The following is a 16788-nucleotide window of genomic DNA, read 5'->3' on the forward strand; positions in this document are numbered from 1 at the left end:
TAAAGGAAGTGGAAGGACAGGAAGGTTCAGATGGATAAGTAGATGTCAAAGCTATTTCTACGTAAGAAGTCTCAGGGTCGTTCCTCAGCCAGTGTACAGTCAGTGCTAGTGAAATGGTATGTAGGATTTTACTGTTAGAATAGGTTAGGCAATCAGGTTAGACATCCCACTTGTGATCACTGTTGCTATGGATATCTTGCATGTAGAGGTAACAGTGTCAAGAAGAAGAGTGCTGAACTATGATGCCTCCCAAGGCTGAATATGTTACTGCCACTTACTGCCAACGGCCACACAGATAAATAACATTTAGGGAAGATATTAAAGGGTTTGTATCAATTTGATCAATAAACAAACAGCACAATAAGTGGCATTACAAAGCAAAGTGAAATGATTGATTTGAAAGAATGCTGAAATAAAAATCCACGGGGTGTGGGCATGGGCCTGTTCCATGAAATGATGGTGTTTCTTCAAACTACTGCAGTCATTGAGGTGAAAGTATTTTTACCGAGGGAGGGAGTTACAGTGATTGTGGTGAAACAAGTGATTTCATTCTAAGTCAGGATGGTATGTGACCGAGACAAATCTTGAATATAGTGCTGCTCCTGTGTGCCTCCTGTCCTTATCTTCCACAGTGGAGGTTTGGCATGTGCTGCAGATGAAACATTCACAATATTTCCATTTTACAGATCTGAAAGTACTACAGATAACAGAAAGCAAAGAGAAGGAGTCTCCTGGGAAGAAAATAATGATAAAGGATTTAGGTTTAACACTGTTTTAATTCTAAATATTTCAGTGCTAATATATAACTTTCTGTCCCAAGGGCTTTGCAATTTGGGCTGAAAGCTGTGCTCCTGTAACCCCAAAGAGCAGGTCTAGTTTTCTGAAATAACTTACTGAGTGGAAAAGGAGAGAAACAAATGGGATATTTGACTATGAATTGACTCTGTGAATGCGTCTCTTTGGATTTGGTGTTTTGTAGTTACTTTGTCAATTTCTCTTCTGTTTCTAGTGGCACTGGTACAAAAGATTGGCCTCTTGACCAAAAACTTTGGTCAGTAACAGAGTGGGTGAAGCTGCTGGAGTCTGAGCTGTGCGCGGTCACCAGTGATCAATGCTGCACTTCCAAATACAGAAGGATATTTGTGGTGAGCAGTGAAATTTGTTTCTTTTGATATCCTCCTAATATCCAAAGCATTAATCCAGTGATAATAGGAACTGCCGATGCTGGAGAATCTGAGATAACACGATGTGTAGCTGGATGAACACAGCAGACCAAGCAGCATCAGAAGAACAGGAAAGCTTGACATTTTCAGGCCGAGACCCTTCCCGACCTGAAACGTCAAGCTTTCCTGCTCCTCTGATGCTGCTTGGCCTGCTGTGTTCATCCAGCTTCACACCGTGTTATCTCATTATTCCAGTGAAGTGGGGTGTTTCCCTTTTGAGGTTTCGTGTCTGCTCCTTCGTTGGTAAATGTTAATTGACTTTCTTGCACCTTCAGCTGTGGCTGATTGAGTTAGTGTTCTTGCTTCTGAGTTAGAACGTTCTCTCCAGAGAATGTAAAATACAAGATATAAGATACAATACCGGTGCAATACTGAATTTAACACTGCTGAAGGTGAATGAGATATTCAACTCAACTGCCCTCTTCTCAATGTTCTTCCTGTATCTACAGCCACATGAAGAATATGCCTTTGCCTAATCCATAGCAAGGTTTTCCTGGAACAGGGCACTGATGCCATCATGCTATGTGTTTTTGCGGTTGAGACCGCAAATGGGGTCATGAACTCCGAGAAAACAATGGCTGCTGCAGAACTCTAACAGTGATATAACACCTACATCCGTGCTCTAACAGAGATGTAACACTCGCTCACTCTAACAGTGAAAGAACACCTGTGCTCTCATTCTAACAGCAATATAGCACCTATACTCTCACTCTAACAGCGATATGACACCCATACTCTCACTTAACAGGGATATAACACGTGTGCACTTGCTCTGACAGCAATATACCAACCGTGCTCTCACTCTAACAATGATATAACTCCTATAATCTCACTCTAACAGCAATATAACACCTATACTCTCACTCTAACAGCGATATAACACCTGTGCTCTCACTCTAACAGTGATATAACACCCATACTCTCACTCAAATAGTGATATAACACCTGCACTCTTGCTCTAACAGTGAAAGAACACCTGTGCTCTCACTCTAACAGCAATACAACACCCATACTCTCACACTAACTGTGATATAGCACCTATACTCTCACTCTTGGAGCGATATAACACCTGTGCTCTCGCTCTAACAATAACATACCATCTCGTACTCTCAGTCTAACAGCGATATACCACCCATACTGTCATGCTAATAGTGATATAACACCCATATTCACACTCTAACAGCAATATAAAACGAATAACCTCACTTTAACATGCTGTAACACCCATACTCTCACTCTAACAGTGATATAACATCCATACCATCTCTTTAACAAATGATACAACACCCATACTCTCACTGTAATGGCAATATAACCCATACTCTCGCTTTAAAACTGATATAACACCTGCACTGTCACTCTAACAGCGATATAACACCCATGTTCTCACTCTAACAGTGATATAACACCCATGTTCTCACTCTAACAGCGATATAACATCCATACTCTGTGCCTAACAGCGATATAATACTCGTACTCTCACTCTACCAATGATATAACACGTGCTTTCACTTTAACAAGCTTTCACAGCCAAATTAAAATAGAGAGCAGCAATCAGAAAATCAATGTTCAAAGCTTGCAGTGTCTGATCAGTGGGCCTGAATGGAGTTAATACATCTTTTATTGGGTAACACAAGATATGATGCTAAGGTGGGTACACAAATCTCTGATACAGTGTAGAGTAAGATAAACTGTTTCCACTAGTTGGAGATTCTCAAGCTATGGGGCATAGCCTGTGAATTAGTGCCAGACAATTTAGGAGAGATGTTAGGAAGCACTTTTACACAGAAAGAGTGCTAGGTGTTTGGAAATTTTAAAAAATTCATCCATGCAATGAGGGTATTACTGCCTAGGCCAGCATACCACATAGAGGGCAGTTCAGAGTCAACCACAGTGCTGTGGGTCTCAATTCACATGTAGTCCAGCTTCCCTTGCTAAATGACATTAGTGAACTGGATGGGTTCCCTTCCCTGATAATCAACAATGGTTTCGTGATCATCATTTGGCTCTTAATTCCAAATTTTCAGCTGAATTCAAATTACACCATGTGCAGTGGTGGGGTTTGAATCACGGTTCCCAGAATGTTACCTGGGTCTCTGATTTAACAGAGCGGCGATAATACCACTAGGCCATCGCCTCCCTCTCTTCATCAATGGCAGTAGGTGCTTGGTTTTAAATCAGAGAGAGATGCCATTTTTTTAAACAAAGGAATTAAAGGATGTGGGCCAAAGACAGGTACGTGGAGTTGGATAATCTCATTGAATGATGGACCAGTCTTGAGGGGCTGAATGGCCTTAACCTGTTCCATGATCCCAGTGAATGAGAGCAATCTTGGGGGATTAAATGGCCTACATATATTCCAATATATTTGTTGCTGATTTGGTGAATTTCTCTAACATGATGGCTGTTGACGGGGTGATGGAGGATGAGAAGACAAACCCATATCCACCACCTTTCTTTTCAGAAGCTGCACCGGGACTTGCGTCAGGTCTCCCGCGTGTTGCAAAGTCTAGGGGGTCAGTCTGCTGGAGCTGAGGGACAGTTGGAGACATCCCAAAACTGTGAATTATCCATGGGTGCTGGCAGCTATTGCTCTTCACCAGAGGGCAGCACAGAGCAGAATAACACAAAGACATGCAACATGGTACCAGCCGGAGACAGAGGCAGGATTCAGATCTTGAGCAGTAGACTCCAGTCACTGAGAATGTACACCGAGGAGAGGTGAGTTTCTCGATTACTATCTGTGCGACCCTGGTAACACCACGGGAAGAAACCATCGGGCCGTCTGCCATTGTTAATCCTCAACAAAACAGTGAAAAATGCATTGAATGTTCATTCATCTCATTGCTGTTTGTTTTAATATTGCCCAGGATACCTCCACAACCATATACCTCAAGTACAGGAGGAAGAAACTGCTTTTGCTTGAACCCCCTTACCTTAGAATCGTTGAATCCCTGCAGTCTGGAAGCAGGCCATTGGGCCCATTGTGTCTATGCTAACCCTTTGAAGAGCATCCCCACCCAGATGCACCCCTCAACCCTATCCCTGTAACCCTGCATTTCCCATGATGAGTGCACCTAGCCTGCACATTCCTGGAAAATTTGGGTAACTTAGCATGGCCAATCCACCCAAAACACACATCTTTTGGCTGTAGGAAGAGACCAGAGCTCCCAGAGGAAACAGGCACAGGGAGAATGTGAAAACACCACACAGACAATCACCCAAGGATGGAACTGAACCCAGGTCCCTGGCACTGTGAGGCAGCAGTGCTAACCGTTGAGCCGCTGTGCCACCCCACTGTACTGATGATGATTGGAATGAGGTTGAGGTGTGAATGTCACATTGGTGCGAGTGAGGTGGAGGATGAAGCTACATTCCCATGTGGTAATACATCAGAAACTCCACCCTGATTGATATCATACAAGGAGTGCTCCATGATGACACACACTGAAAAAACATTCTATTGCACAATATTAACATCACACACTTTCCATCGAGGAAAGAAATAACCTTAATCCAACAGCAAATGATTCAGCTACTCGAGGGATTGCTTGTAGCCAGTTCTTTTGGAATCGCTTCAGACTGACAAGTGAATCACAGAATCCCTACGGGCGAAGCAGGCCATTCAGCCCAAGGAGTCCACACTGACCCTCTGAAGAGCATCCTACCTCCCCTGCCCTATCCCTGTAACCTTGCATTTCCCATGCCCAATCCAGTCAGGCTGCACATCCCTGGACACTACGGCGAATACAGCATGGCCAATCCACCTAATCCACTGAACTGACTTTCATTGGTTGAAGCAAAGTTAACAATGGATCCAAAAAAAGCCAAACAACTGTGGATGCTGGAAATTGGACACAAAAATGGAAAATTGCTGGAAAAAGTCAGCAGGCATGGCAGCATCTGTGGAGAGAAAGCAGAGTTAATATTTTGGTTCCAGCGACCCCTCCTGTAGGAAAACAATGGTATATATACTAAAGAAGGGGTTGGGGAGGGGGAGCAGTAAAAGTAGATATGGAGATTGGAGAGAGTTGAACTGGCAAAGGACGGGGTAAGTATCAATCTGGGAGAATCAATAGCTGCTACTGGAGATTATTAGAGGCTAACAATGGGTTGACAGTAGTAGCGGCCCATGTGATGATAAGGCCTGGTGTGTGGTAGTTGGGAGTAAGGGCATGGGAGAAAGTGATCAAGCCCTAAAATTATTGAACTTGATATTGAGTCAGAAGGTTGTAGGGTCCCCAAATGGAAAATGAAATGCTGTTCTTCCAGCTTGTGCTGAACTTCACAGGAGCAAGCCTGAGACAGAAAAAAAAACGAAAGAAATATGGATGCTGTAAATCAGGAACAAAAACGAAGTTGTTGGAAACACTCAGTAGGTCTAGCAGCATCTGTGAAAGAAAAAACAGAGTTAACGTTTCGGGTCTTCCTCAGACCTTTCCTTGTGTCATTGGACCCGAAATGTTAACTCTGTTTTTCCCTTCACAGATGCTGGCAGATCTGCTGAGCTTTTCATGAGACAGAGATATTGGCCAGTTTAAGGTCATATGTTGAAGTGGCTGGGATTTTTAGCAGCCTGTGTGAATTGATCCAAATAAACTCTGGAAACACTTTGTTTACAATTTCTTTTCCCAAAAGTGTGAATGATAACTGGGTGTTCCAGGTCACCCACCTGTAACTGAGTTCTTTAGCCTTGTCTGTTCTACAGTCTTATAGGGGGTCCTCCCCGTTCCCTTGTAACCCCCTTGAGCCTGTTCCACAATTCAATGTGACTATTCTGTGACTTAGCTCACTATCCATACCTTTTTCATATGTCCCTGAGAGCCCTCAACTAACAAAAATCTATCAATCTCAAATTTAAGATTAACAACTGGTTGAACATCTGATGATCACAGCTCACCCATGGACATATCACCCTTTTAAATTCCAATTTGCCCTTTTTAATAGACAACTGACAAAGCTGACATGACTATGGACAGAAATCCAGTGGCTGCCTGGAGGTGAACTATAGAATGTCACACCTGTAGGTGTTGAAAGGAAGGTTCAAAGGGAGAAATGCACTACAACATGACTGTAATCACCTCTGAGTAGCTCAGGCTGTGGAATGGATGTAGAAAAAGGCAGCAATCTGAGTAAGTGAAGTATTTGTATTTAACCCATTCAAAAATACACAGGGAGAGAAGTTGATAGTGAGGTTACACCCTAGGTATGTGTTAGTGGCTTGATGTCTTCATGGACTAGTGAGCTTTCACAGCTTTGAAAGCAACATTGAAAACAGCCCTGCATTGCAGGTAAGGAAAAGGAATACATTCTTACTCACACTGAATGCTGCTAACCACCCACAATCAAAAGGAGCCAGGAGGAAGGGATTTCAACTAATCTGTATAACCAAGAATCTTGAAACTGCCTGTTCACCTTCCAGTGTTGATGCTCCGGTCAACTTTAACAGTCACGACTTTTAATATCTACACTTCATGAATGACTCCAAGGTTGATCAAGGTTCTTTTTTAACTGCTTTTTTTTAAGACTCACTCCATTTGTTCTGACTCAGTTCTCATTCCTCACCTGTTTGTATCTGTGTTGCATTATTTCTTCTGGAGTTTGGTAAATAATAAACTCATTCTTTTGTTAACTCAAGAAATCATGATTGAATTGGCTCCTTCTTAAAGTACAAATTCATTTGCCCTGGAGGAAAGTTATCCACAAGGGAGGGGATGCTTTGTAAATGAGCAGGGTTGTGACCACCAAGGGAGCATCTGAATGAAGACTCTTCTCTCCTGTCCTGGGAATTTGACAATTTGGGAACCACATTAACTTGGGGAGCCTCACCTGGGGCCTGGTCGCAGCGAATACCATGTGCTATTTGCAGAATTCAGAAAATTTCAAACATCCATCTCTGTGTGGAGAATGTTTTCTCGGTTTGCAGATGTAAGATCTGGGTCCAGTTTTTAATCAAGGGCCCTTAGACACTTCTTAGACACTTCAAAGTCATTTCTCTTTCCCGACCCCACCTGCTCCACTTTATGTATTGAGCACTTCCGTGAAAGAAGCCCTCACCTTCTTAATTCGAGAGAATACAACCTGCCTTTCTCCACCCTTGGTGCTCAGTTAGCATTGTGGTGAAAGTGTGTAGCACTGTTTATCCAGAGCTTTGCATTCTAATTCATTGTTCTGAGTTTCAGGCTCCAGCTATTGAACAGCTTGGCAAGTTGTTATGAATCTTATCGGCTATTGTATGATCAGCTGCATCACTGGGTGATGCGGGCCAGCAGGTTTCAGGAGTGGATACATTCCCTTGCGTGTGACAATGAGTTTCTGATCATCACCAACCTCAAGCATCAGAAGGTGAGGCTTCTTTTCATAAGAGCAATACTTGTCAAAAGTGATGGACAGCTCTGGCTTAATTTTGGGAGTCCCCTTGTTACAGGATTACTACATGTATAGCACAGCAACAAGCCAAGAACTCCTCATCAGCCAGAAAGCTACCCAAGTTTGGAATTAGTGAAACAATTACTGTCGTGTTTGGACATTTTCACATTCACATTATGATGGGTTTTTCCTGTACCAGGCCAGACAGACACATACAGCTGCATAGAGACTGCAGGGTTATCTATCTGCAAGGTGCCTACAGTGAATCACCCAGGCTCCTCAGACAACACCTTCCAAATCCATGGCCATGTCCATCTAGAAGGACAAGGCCAGCAGATACATGGGAACACCATCACCTGCAAGTTCTTCTCACAAGCAACTCACAACTCTGGCTTGGAAATATGTTGCCGTTCCTTCACTGTCGCTGGGTCAAAATCCTGGAATTCCCTCCCTAATGGCATTGTGGGTCAACCCACAGCAGGCGCACTGCAGTGGTTCAAGAAGGCAGCTCACCACCACCTTCACAAAAGCAACTAGGGATGGGCAAGAAATGCTGCCCCATCCAGAGACACCCACAATACCCACGACTAAAAGGAAGATGTAGTCTCAGCCTTGTGCTCTGCCAGGTAAGCTCATACCAGTCTCAGACGTGTACCAGGCCAGGTATACGCATACTGGTCCCAGGCATGTACCAGGCTAGGTAAACTTACATTGGCTCCACTGGTGGGAAGAACAGAAAAACAGAATATCTTTTAAATAATGAGAGGCTATGATGTGTCTATTCTTGTGCTATGGGTATATGGTCTACTTACATTTTTAAAATATTTCTATTGTCAATTTGCCATTGGTGAGGTAGAACTGCATTGCTTTATCTTGCGTAGAGTTTAGAAGTATGAGAGGGAACCTTATTGAAACACACGAAGCTCTGAAGGATGGCGATGGTTACATCTTTGTTTTTGATGTAACATGCCAATAACATACAAACATTTGTGCACCAATAAATAATGTACAGGAGTAACAGACCGTTATCACTGCTGCTGGTCCAGATCACCCAACAAACTCTGGGTCTAATTAATCCTAATCTGCGTTAGGATGTAATGATTGACAGTAGTTTAAGAAAGGTTCTCTACAAACCTCCACATTATAACAGAGTGGGTGCTGACGGGCTGTTTCTGCTGGACGGGAGTCTAAAAATGTAACTGGAGGAGCTAATCGTTTGTGACTGAGAATGAGGAGACATTCTGGAGAGTGCTCCACTCTGGGGGTGGGGGGGTCGCGGTCATGGCTACTTAGTTATCAACTTTCTTCAAGATCGAGATTTTTGGATTCACAAGGATTCAGGGGTTAAGCTCAGAAAGTGTGTTTGGTGTAAAGGTCAGTCAGGAACACAGTGAATGGTGGAGCATACTCCTTGGTTTTTCTCTATCACATAGAGGGTGATGGAGCATGTCCCAGACAAAGATCCAGATAATAAAGGCATCAAGACTTTAGGAGGTCATGTGGGAGAATGGTTGTCGAAGTGGCAGATCGGCTGTGACCTGTGGGAAGTCGAATAGACTGAAGGAGTTGAACAGTGTCGTCCTGTTTGTGCTCCCTATATATCTATGCCTGTTCCTCTTTCTGACAGAATGATGTTAAATACTGCAGCAGGACAACTGTGTAGCTGCCTACCTGAGGTGGTAACACAGCTGTTTGAGAGCTAGAACATCATCCAGGCTAGCCTCATCACTCTTACCTGTCCTCCTGTGACCAGGACAGAGAGGCTGCAGGTTCAGAGACCTGAGATGGAACATAGAACAGTACAGCACAGTATTAGATGTAGACCCTTGATGGATCTGCAAGGCAGGCTGGAGCTGGAGAGAAAAGATTTCTCAGGATCCTGCTGGGAATGGAAGGTTTGGGTTATGTAGAGAAGATGGAGAGGCGGAGAATTTTTTCACTGGAGTATAGGAGATTGAGGGGTGACCTTATAAAAGATTTAGAAAATCATGGGGGCCATAGACAAGGTTAATGGAAGGTGCCTTTACCCTAGAGCAAGGGATTTCCAGAATAGGAGGGAAGTTTTTAAGGTGAGTGGAGAAAGATTTAAAAAGGAAATGAGGGGCAACTTTTTTACGCAGAGAGTGGTTCATGTTTGGAATGATCTGCCAGAGGAAGTGGTGGATGCAGGAACAGGTACAACTTTTACAAGGCATTTGGACAGATACATGGATAAGAACTGTTTGGAGGGATATGGGTGAAGTGCAGGCAGCTGGCACTGATTTAGTTTGGGAACTTGGTCAGCATGGACTCGTTGGACTGAAGGAGAGAGATAATGGGAACTGCAGATGCTAGAGAATCCAAGATAACAAAGTGTGAAGCTGGATGAACACAGCAGGCCAAGCAGCATCTCAGGAGCACAAAAGCTGACGTTTCGGGCCTAGACCCTTCATCACCTAGGCCCGAAACGTCAGCTTTTGTGCTCCTAAGATGCTGCTTGGCCTGCTGTGTTCATCCAGCTCCACACTTTGTTATCATTGGAACTGAAGGATCTGTTTCTGCACTTTCTATGGCTCATTGACACTTCTTCTCTTCTTAACTTTAGACGATCGTGGATGAAATTGAACAAAGAGCCCCCCAGCTGAGTAGATGTCAGGAGACCCTGAGGGAGTGTGTCCAAGTCTTCAAGGTAAGAAGTTGGGGGGGGGGCAGTGAGTTGCAGGGGGGCGCTGAAACTCATCCATCCCAGTGGAGCTGATTTAAAATTACAGATGTCAGGGTGAGCGTGGTCAGCAACATCCCTTGTCAATGATGATGCCAGATGGGATTCTGGGCAGATAGTTTAGGATCTTGAAGGCGTAAGGCTTAACATAGGGTTCTTCTCAGGGTCTTGATAACACCCTCTATCATACCATTGTAATCTGTAACCAGTCATTAACAGGCATTTGCTAACTCCAAGAGACTCTTCTAGTTAAACCAGGAAGTAGTTTTTCACTCTCACACTGGACCAAGTAGGCCCCAGGGTTCCTGCACTTGAAGACGATGATGGCACAAGCCAGGAGTTTGATGGAATACTCCCCACTTGCTGGATGGGTGCAGCTCCAGCAACACTTGAGAGGGGAGGGAGCCCTCCCAGTTAGATGGGAGAGTCACCCGCCCTCAGTTGAGGACTGTGGGGAAGGATTTTAGTTGAGCCTGGCTGATGTTTTTGAGTTGATGTTCAAATAACTTTAGTTTGACGACATAACTAATTCAGATCCCTCTTTTGCCTTCCCCTAGTTTAATTACCCGGTTCAGTGTCCACTCCCAGTTCAGTCTGGCCTCCTCCCTCCCCAGGTGTAAGCCCACAAGTCCCTGGGAAGGTCCAATACAGTGCAGCTTCCCTTCCATCTGAGGTTTATTCTCTCTCCCACTGCAGCAGTTGGAGCTCCAGGCCGGTTCATTTAACGCAAACCTCAAACAGAAACAACATCTCTGCACGAAGTCACCACAGGTTGCTACCTTCCTCAGCTCTGTCCTTGAAGAGGTAATGTCCATCACTGTGAATCTCTTCTTCCATTCTTTCCCATGCTTCGGTTTTTGTGTGTCAACAGGGAGAAAAGGGTCAGCCTTGGCAAACGGGTCATTTCCCTTCATTGCTCACCCAGTGAAAGCACCAAGTACTTACAGGTTCACACAGACATTGAGTCATATAGCACGGCAACAGGCCCTTCAGCCCAACTCCTCCATGCTAACCAGGTTTCCTAAATTGAACTACTTCCCTTTGCCTGAGTTTGGTCTATATCTAAACCTTTCCTATCTGTCCATCGATCCAAATGGCTTTTAAATGGTGTAAGTGTAGCTGCCTCTCCATTCCCTCTGGCAGCTTATTCTGTGCACAGCACCACCCTCTCGTCTGAAAAATTTGCCCCATATCTCCTTTTTACATCTTTCCTCTCCCACCTTAAACCTATGCCCTCTCGTTTTGGACTCCCCCACCCAGGGGTAAAGCCCTTAACTACTCACCCCATCCATGCCCCTCATGATTCTATCAACCTCTATAAGGTCAGCCCTCAGCCTCCGACATTCCAGGGAAAATAGCCCCAGCTTCAGCATCAAGTACAGTGAAGGGAGACTTTGGGAACAAAGTCAATTATTCTTTGTCCAAGAATGTGTCAAAACCACAGCCTCAGATATTTGTCAAGGTTTAGTGGTGTATGTGAAACAATTTCAAGATTCCAATCCAAGCCATGCAGACACCTGGAATGTTACAGATTCAGTTATTGTAATCTTCATGTCTTCATTACCATTGATTTAACCATTCCAGTTTAATCCTTTGCAAACTTGAGGTCACTAAATCATTTGCTGCTGTTATCTGAACACACATCAAATCTTAGATAATGGGAACTGCAGATGCTGGAGATTCCAAGATAATAAAATGTGAGGCTGGATGAACACAGCAGGCCAAGCAGCATCTCAGGAGCACAAAAGCTGACGTTTCGGGCCTAGACCCTTCATCAGAGAGGGGGATGGGGGGAGGGAACTGGAATAAATAGGGAGAGAGGGGGAGGCGGACCGAAGATGGAGAGCAAAGAAGATAGGTGGAGAGGGTGTAGGTGGGGAGGTAGGGAGGGGATAGGTCAGTCCAGGGAAGACGGACAGGTCAAGGAGGTGGGATGAGGTTAGTAGGTAGCTGGGGGTGCGGCTGGGGGTGGGAGGAAGGGATGGGTGAGAGGAAGAACCGGTTAGGGAGGCAGAGACAGGTTGGACTGGTTTTGGGATGCAGTGGGTGGGGGGGAAGAGCTGGGCTGGTTGTGTGGTGCAGTGGGGGGAGGGGATGAACTGGGCTGGTTTAGGGATGCAGTGGGGGAAGGGGAGATTTTGAAACTGGTGAAGTCCACATTGATACCATATGGCTGCAGGGTTCCCAGGCGGAATATGAGTTGCTGTTCCTGCAACCTTCGGGTGGCATCATTGTGGCAGTGCAGGAGGCCCATGATGGACATGTCATCAAGAGAATGGGAGGGGGAGTGGAAATGGTTTGCGACTGGGAGGTGCAGTTGTTTGTTGCGAACTGAGCGGAGGTGTTCTGCAAAGCGGTCCCCAAGCCTCCGCTTGGTTTCCCCAATGTAGAGAAAGCCGCACCGGGTACAGTGGATGCAGTATACCACATTGGCAGATGTGCAGGTGAACCTCTGCTTAATGTGGAATGTCATCTTGGGGCCTGGGATGGGGGTGAGGGAGGAGGTGTGGGGACAAGTGTAGCATTTCCTGCGGTTGCAGGGGAAGGTGCCGGGTGTGGTGGGGTTGGAGGGCAGTGTGGAGCGAACAAGGGAGTCACGGAGAGAGTGGTCTCTCCGGAAAGCAGACAGGGGTGGGGATGGAAAAATGTCTTGGGTGGTGGGGTCGGATTGTAAATGGCGGAAGTGTCGGAGGATAATGCGTTGTATCCGGAGGTTGGTAGGGTGGTGTGTGAGAACGAGGGGGATCCTCTTGGGGCGGTTGTGGCGGGGGCGGGGTGTGAGGGATGTGTCGCGGGAAATGCGGGAGACGCGGTCAAGGGCGTTCTCAATCACCGTGGGGGGGAAGTTGCGGTCCTTAAAGAACTTGGACATCTGGGATGTGCGGGAGTGGAATGTCTTATCGTGGGAGCAGATGCGGCGGAGGCGGAGGAATTGGGAATAGGGGATGGAGTTTTTGCAGGAGGGTGGGTGGGAGGAGGTGTATTCTAGGTAGCTGTGGGAGTCGGTGGGCTTGAAATGGACATCAGTTACAAGCTGGTTGCCTGAGATGGAGACTGAGAGGTCCAGGAAGGTGAGGGATGTGCTGGAGATGGCCCAGGTGAACTGAAGGTTGGGGTGGAAGGTGTTGGTGAAGTGGATGAACTGTTCGAGCTCCTCTGGGGAGCAAGAGGCGGCGCCGATACAGTCATCAATGTACCGGAGGAAGAGGTGGGGTTTGGGGCCTGTGTAGGTGCGGAAGATGGACTGTTCCACGTAACCTACAAAGAGGCAGGCATAGCTGGGGCCCATGCGGGTGCCCATGGCCACCCCCTTAGTCTGTAGGAAGTGGGAGGAGTCAAAAGAGAAGTTGTTGAGTGTGAGGACGAGTTCCGCTAGGCGGATGAGAGTGTCGGTGGAGGGGGCCTGGTCGGGCCTGCGGGACAGGAAGAAGCGGAGGGCCTTGAGGCCATCTCCATGCGGAATGCAGGTGTACAGGGACTGGACGTCCATGGTGAATATGAGGTGTTGGGGGCCAGGGAATTGGAAGTCCTGGAGGAGGTGGAGGGCGTGGGTGGTGTCACGGACATAGGTGGGGAGTTCCTGGACCAAAGGGGAGAAAATGGAGTCCAGGTAGGTGGAGATGAGTTCGGTGGGGCAGGAGCAGGCTGAGACGATGGGTCGACCAGGGCAGGCAGGTTTGTGGATTTTGGGAAGGAGATAGAAACGGGCCGTGCGGGGTTGGGGAACAATGAGGTTGGAGGCTGTGGGTGGGAGGTCCCCTGAGGTGATGAGGTCATGAATGGTGTTGGAGATGATGGTTTGGTGCTCGGGTGTGGGGTCATGATCGAGGAGGCGGTAGGACGTGGTGTCGGAGAGTTGGCGTCTGGCCTCGGCGATGTAGAGGTCAGTGCGCCATACTACCACTGTGCCACCCTTGCCTGCGGGTTTGATGGTGAGGTTGGGGTTGGAGCGGAGGGAGCGGAGGGCTGCCCGTTCTGCGGGGGAGAGGTTGGAGTGGGTGAGAGGGGTGGAGAGGTTGAGGCGGTTAATGTCTCGACGGCAGAGACATCAAATCTTATTCCCTCTGCATGTTGACCTACGTTGGCTCCCAGTTAATGCCTTGATTTTAAAATATAAATCCTTGTTTTCAAATCTCTTTGAAGCTTTTCTCCTCCCTGTCTCTGTAATTCGCAGCACAACTACCCTCTGTATTAATCTGTGTTCCTCTAACTCTGGCCTTTACTACATCCTCAGTTTTAATCACTGTATCACAGTGACTGGGCACAGCTTTCAGTCACCGAGGCATTAAGCTCTAGAATTACACTCACCCCCTTAAAACTCATTTCGTTGGGCAAGACTTCAGGTCATAGAATCCCTGCAGTGTGGGAACAGGCCATTCCATCCATCAAGTCCACACTGACCTTCATGGAGCATCTTGCCCGCGGCCCCACCCACTCCCCCAACACTATAACCCTGCATTTCCCATGCATAATCCACCTAACCTGCACACCTTTGGACTGTGGGAGGAAACCCACGCAGACACGGGGAGAATATGCAAACTCCGCACAGACAGGTGCCTGAGAGTGGAATCGAACCCGGGTCCCTGGTGCTGTGAGGCTGCAGTGCTCACCACTGAGCCACCGTGCTGCCCCAGCATCTTGCTTAATATCACGTAATGTAGACCAGTGCCCTATTTACTTTGTAGCTCTCCTGTATTTCATTACGCTAAAAGCGCTATGACAACATAGGTTGTTGTTGTTAGCAGGATGCCTCAGAATCATGTGAACCAGAACGGGGCCATTCAAGCCCAGGGTATTCATGCTGGCTATTTGAAAGAGTGATCCATAGCATGTCACTGCTCTGCTGCATCCTGCTCTCTGTAAATACCCAGCCCCTTCGCATAAGTCCCCATTGAAACTGCTTTGTCTAGGGCAGTGAATTTGAGACCACAACATGTCCAACTGCCCTCCAACTCCAATGGGCTTTTTGTCAACCAGTGTAACCTGCACCCCGTGACTCTCTGCCTCTCCTCCTTTCTGCCAAAGCACTTCACAGATTTGAACAGAATCCCCCCTTAACATCTTTGCTCCAAGAACAATCTCAGTCTCGTCACGGGATTGGAGTCTCTCATATATGATTCCAGTCTCAGAAATATCTTCTACATTTTGTCTATGGGCTGTACCTCCTTCCTAAAGTGCGGTACCCCAGTACTGCCTCTCTACCTGGTGTCCAACACCCCTTCCCTGGGCCCAATGAATCAGAAATAGCCAGGGTTCTTTAGTGTTACACACTTCGCCCACTGGTGGAAACACCTGCCTGTGCTGAGAGGACACCTCATCTGGTCTCGCCTTGTCCAGTGATAACAAAGCCTGGAATGTCAACCTTCCTGCTCCTCTGATGCTGCTTGGCCTGCTGTGTTCATCCAGCTCTACACCTTGTTATCTCGGATTCTCCAGCATCTGCAGTTCCTGTTATCTCACCTTGTCCAGTCTCAGCTTCTCGACATGCATCAATCTCGCTGCTCCGTCAACAGCTTCGTGCCTCATTCTCTTCAATGTAAGAAAAAACAAGGTGAAATGAACCTTATAAAAAGCGAACTGAAACTTTGTGAAAAAAAACCATTATCCAGGATAACGAGGCACACTACCCTGCAGAGTGCCTGAGTATTCCTTTCTAAAGGCCTGTCAGATGACCAGTGGTCAAGGGTAAACCACTAGAAAGTCTTAACAAGGAGAGGGACTCACCTGACATAACAAGGTGTAGTTTATTGCATGATAGTAACCGGTACAAATAACATTAACTAGTTAGACCCCATTACAACCAGCAATGAGCCAGGTCTGTCACATCTGTCTCCAGTGGACTCTCGGGTAATGTTAACTGGTCCTGCCCTGGCGATATGATCGAGGAGGGTGGTATGAGAGCAACTTGAACATTAACTCTTTTAGAACTATTACCTTTTCAACATTTACAGGCCCCATTCGAGAAACCTGGGAACAGCTTTGAGGCTGACACTTCAGTGCAGTATTAGGGACTGCCATTCTGCCAGAGGTGTCACCTTTCTGATAAGACGTTAACAGAGCCCCTATTGAGTGGGTGTAATGGATCCCACAACACTATTCAAAGTGGAAAGAGGAACGGCACGGTGGCTCAGTGGTTAGTACTGCTGCCTCACAGGACCAGGCACCCAGGTTTGATCCTAGCCTTGCTTCCAGCCTCTGTGACTGCCTATGTGGAGTTTATATGCTCTCTGTGGGTCTCCTCCCTTGGTCCAAAGATGTGCAAGGTAGGTGGATTGCCCAGGGATGTTTAGGGGACTTCAGGGAATGGATCTGGGTAGGATGCTCTTCAGAGAGGCAGTGTGGACTTGTTGGGCCAAATGGCCTGTTTTCACACTGTAGAGATGCTATGATCTATGTATGTTTCATCAATATTCTAACCAAGATTCATCCCTCGTTAGTATCTGTGAGAGCCGGTTGTGCTGGCGCTTTCTCTTAGATTTTTTTTTAAAAGATTCC

At 46.6% G+C, this 16788-nt stretch overlaps 1 protein-coding gene across 3 annotated transcripts in view; it reads left to right on the forward strand.

The window, feature by feature from the left end:
• The window catches only part of LOC125467000 (uncharacterized), a 52529-nt gene that overhangs the window by 19492 nt on the left and 16249 nt on the right, over window positions 1–16788 (forward strand). For 2 of the 3 annotated variants that reach the window (XM_048562288.2, XM_048562287.2), the window contains exons 3-6: window positions 1010–1145; window positions 3688–3944; window positions 7406–7568; window positions 10177–10260. In XM_048562288.2, the coding sequence (XP_048418245.2) occupies window positions 1010–1145; window positions 3688–3944; window positions 7406–7568; window positions 10177–10260 (640 nt within the window). Of the gene's footprint in view, window positions 1–1009; window positions 1146–3687; window positions 3945–7405; window positions 7569–10176; window positions 10261–10989; window positions 11098–16788 lie in introns of all 3 variants that reach the window. The other variant, XM_048562286.2, reaches the window with a different exon arrangement.

This window comes from Stegostoma tigrinum, chromosome 32 (assembly GCF_030684315.1).
Source record: "Stegostoma tigrinum isolate sSteTig4 chromosome 32, sSteTig4.hap1, whole genome shotgun sequence".
Lineage (NCBI taxonomy): Eukaryota > Metazoa > Chordata > Chondrichthyes > Orectolobiformes > Stegostomatidae > Stegostoma > Stegostoma tigrinum.